This window comes from Fukomys damarensis, unplaced genomic scaffold, assembly GCF_012274545.1.
Source record: "Fukomys damarensis isolate Sample0158 unplaced genomic scaffold, DMR_v1.0_HiC HiC_scaffold_13, whole genome shotgun sequence".
NCBI lineage: Eukaryota > Metazoa > Chordata > Mammalia > Rodentia > Bathyergidae > Fukomys > Fukomys damarensis.
The window spans coordinates 36,389,830-36,393,455 of record NW_022900925.1 but is presented as its reverse complement, the minus strand read 5'-3'; the positions used below and the strand labels follow the sequence as shown (position 1 = coordinate 36,393,455).

Here is a 3,626-nt window from a genome sequence, read left to right as displayed (position 1 = left end):
GGGTGGGGCCCGGCCCCCAGCAGTGGCCGTGGGCACACAAGGAGTTGCAGGCCAGGTCCTCCGCGGCTACAGCGAAGAGGGGGCCACAGGGGACTCTCAGAGGAGACCCGAGGCCCCCGGAGAAGCAGGGCACAGGTGCCAGGCCGTGCGGGAAGGGGGAGCGTGCTGGGATTAGGGAGCAGAGGGAAGGGCGGCCAGGAGCCAAGGCGGTGTGTAGACGGACCCGGCTGAAGTCTCGCCCAAGGCCTGGCAGCCCAGAGCAGGGGGCTCCACTCCTGCCCGCAGCGCCCGGCTCCCCATCTTACCGCACTCGGCCTCTGGCCGGTTGCCGCTGTGCAGCAGGGCCTGGTGCGGGTTCCGGAAGAGCTGGTCCCAGGGCACCGTGTGCACGAAACACAGGCGGGCGTTCCGGTGGAGACGGACCCGGCTGAAGTCTCGCCCAAGGCCTGGCAGCCCAGAGCAGGGGGCTCCACTCCTGCCCGCAGCGCCCGGCTCCCCATCTTACCGCACTCGGCCTCTGGCCGGTTGCCGCTGTGCAGCAGGGCCTGGTGCGGGTTCCGGAAGAGCTGGTCCCAGGGCACCGTGTGCACGAAACACAGGCGGGCGTTCCGGTGGAGAGACCCTTGTAGGGTGAGCGAGTAGGCGCCGCTGTGGAGGAGGGGGGCTCAGCTTCGAGGGCGGGACCTCAGTCCGACCTCCTGTCCCCCTCTGGGGTCCCCCCTTTCGGTCTCCCGGTTTCTCACTTGTGCAGAACGCGTCCCCGGATGACCCGCAGGTTCTGGAACACGCCGAGGTCCTGCATGGTTTCTGGCCACGCCGAGATGTACAAGTAACCTGCGGGCAGAAGGCAGGCTAGGGCGCAGGGGCCGGCCAGGGTTGCCCCGGCCACCGGGAGCAGGACACGGGACGGCGCCCACCTGTGATCTCCTCCAGGGTCTCGAACACGCTGAGCTGCTTGGGCTGCAGAGGCGCCGTGTTGGAGGCGGGGTCCCTGGAAGGATCGGGAGGGTCAGCGGGGCCACGCCGGCCGAGCCACACCCGCCAGCTCCCTCACTTCAACCTTCCTCACTGGGCCCGGTGGGTGCCCCGGCCCTAATTTGGCAGGATCTGTGAAACAGCACTTGTGTCTTCTGATCCCTAAACTAGGAATGTGGCCCAGAGACAGTGGCTGTCGCCAGGAGCACGCACACTGTTGGTAGGAGCAAAACCTGAGATTGGCACAAGGGTCGGACAGCGGATGGGGTACTCTTCCACCCGGACCAGAGAGCCAAAACTAACATCAGGAGCGTTCCATACCCGCCAGGCGATGTCCTCAGTGTTACCAGTTTCTGTTCGTTTATGTCCCGAGACAGGGTCTCGCTATTAGTTCAGTCTGGCCCTGAACTCACTATGTAAGCCTGACTGGCCTGGAATTCTCGGTGATCCTCCTGCCTCAGCCTCCTGAGTGCCGGGATTACAGGCCTGCACTACCGCGCCCAGACCTACCAGAAATTCACTTCTTGCTGTTGCTAAGGGTTCCACTGTACGGATAAATCACCATGTCACCCATTCACCTACTGACATCTGATTGCGTCCTTTCTAATAGGAAGCTCTTAGGAGAGCAGCAGCCCCCGCGACCTCAGGAGAATTTGACTGTCTGCGAGCTCTGACCACCACCCAAGCCCGTTCACTCGCAGACCCCTGCCTGGCCTGGCTCCCAGCCTCCCCGCCTCCTTGCCCCCTCTGTCCCCAGCACCACGGGCCACATCCGGGGCCTCAGGCCCCGCCCACTCTCACCCCTCAAAGCTCTCGGGCAAAAACGCCAGGCTCCCGAAGATCTTCTTGCAGCCGATGAACTCCTGGATGTTGGCGCTGGTGACGGCCCTGGCTGCCCGAAGGTGCTCCATACCCAGCCCGTAGCACACTGCGAGGTGGGAGTCGGAGGCTCAGCCTGACCTGCGCGGTGGCACTGGAATGGCATAGCTTAGTGGTTTTCGTGTGGGATTTGGAAATAAAGGAGCAAATATGTATTTTTAAAATAGCCACAATTGTCCTTTTCTTTAAGTGCCTTGTTAATATTCTGAATAGATTTTTTTTCTTTCTTTCTTTTTTGTACCAGGGATCGAAATTCTCACAGCGCTGGGTTCCGTCCTCCGCTGTCACCTCCTGGTTGTTTAGGGGACAGACCAGGGTGCAGGAGCCCACGTCCGTGGAGAGGTAGTTGTCTGCGGGGACAGGGACGAGTGTGCTTGTGCCCAGCCCCGCACACCCGAGAGGCCGCGGGTACGTCGGTGCCCCTACTGGATGCGCCTTTGCCCCTCACCAAGTGCACATCTTGAGCACTGTTAAGATTTTCATTCATCTTGCAAAAGGGGAAACCGGAAGTTGGATGTGGCGGTGCACACCTGTCCTCCCAGCACTCTGGGAGGCTGAGGCAGGAGGGTCACAAGTGCAAGTCTGGTGTGCATAGACTTAAGTGAGGCTCTATCTCAAAGTAAATAATAAGAAAGGGGTGGGCTGGGGATTTAGCTCAGTGGTTCCGGTGCCTGCCTCACAAGCACAAGGATCTGAGTTCATCACTGGTACCAAAAAAAAAAAAAAAAAAAAAAAAAAAAGAGGGGAGGTCCCTTAACTATTAAATGCATTTTTTTTTTTTATACCAGGGATCAAACTTGTTGGGCCCTTGTGCTTGCAAGGCAGTCAGCAGCACCACTGAGCTAAATCCCCCAGCCCTTAAATGCATCTTTATATTTCTCAGTAAAATGAAAATTTAAGCCATCATTAATGGAACCATTAAACTATAAATCAGTCAACGCTTTGTGGGGGGGATGGCTGTCTGTTGCATGCTGTGCAGAAAACAGTAAAGATCATCTAGTATGTCTCAGAACAGGGTAAACAAGACTGTAATGTTATTGTGTCCCTTTAAGCAAATACAACTCGAAGTGAATTTCATCTAGAAAACCATTTACCCTAATCGTCTTAGATGTGTAATCGTTGAGAGAAAAATGCACTGCAAATACCAGCCTAGGTAATGCTATAATAAATTATTATTTGTTTTGTTTTGGAGACAAGGTCTCGCTGTGAAGCCCAGGCTGGCCTTGAACTTGCAGCAATCCTCCTGCCTCAGCCTCCCCATGCTGGGATGACAGGCGCACCTACTATACAGATAAGGAAACCGAGGCGCAACGAGGTGACATGCTGAGTGTAACCGGCAGCTCAGGCCCAGTCTCCAAGACAAGGGACACTGTGCCCACGTGCTCCGCCCACCCCGCTGCAGCACTCACAGGGACAGGTAGTCACACAGCTGGCGCCGAAGGTGTAGCGGCCCTCCGGGTTGGGCATGGATTCGAAGGTGTCAGTGTTGTAGGTGACCAGAGCTGGGCAGTGCAGCTCGCAGATGCCACTGTGGTTGAAGTGCAGGCAGGCCTGGAGGGCAGGCAGCCATGTCTCCCGAGTGCCAGGGCACAGGGCAGGGCCAGACAGGGCGCCCACCCTCGCCATGCACATACCAGGCAGTCAGAATGCTTGGGGCCTGTGCAGCCCGCAGCACACTGCTCATGACAGCAGTCGGTGGGCTGCGGGCCCTTGCAGCGGGCGCAGCCGCCGGCACACACGGTGCGTGTCACTGTGGGGCGAAGGGCAGGGTG

General features: G+C 58.4%; 1 protein-coding gene across 1 annotated transcript in view; it reads right to left on the bottom strand.

Moving 5' to 3' along the window:
• The window catches only part of Erbb2 (erb-b2 receptor tyrosine kinase 2), a 13,458-nt gene that overhangs the window by 6,332 nt on the left and 3,500 nt on the right, over positions 1–3,626 (bottom strand). The window contains exons 6-14 of the mRNA XM_033763024.1: positions 3,489–3,624; positions 3,264–3,405; positions 2,108–2,204; positions 1,777–1,926; positions 918–991; positions 744–834; positions 622–648; positions 306–475; positions 1–66 (exon numbers count right to left, since the gene is read on the bottom strand). The exon at positions 1–66 is cut by the window's left edge and continues 155 nt beyond it. Of these exons, the coding sequence (XP_033618915.1) occupies positions 1–66; positions 306–475; positions 622–648; positions 744–834; positions 918–991; positions 1,777–1,926; positions 2,108–2,204; positions 3,264–3,405; positions 3,489–3,624 (953 nt within the window). The remainder of the gene's footprint in view (positions 67–305; positions 476–621; positions 649–743; positions 835–917; positions 992–1,776; positions 1,927–2,107; positions 2,205–3,263; positions 3,406–3,488; positions 3,625–3,626) is intronic.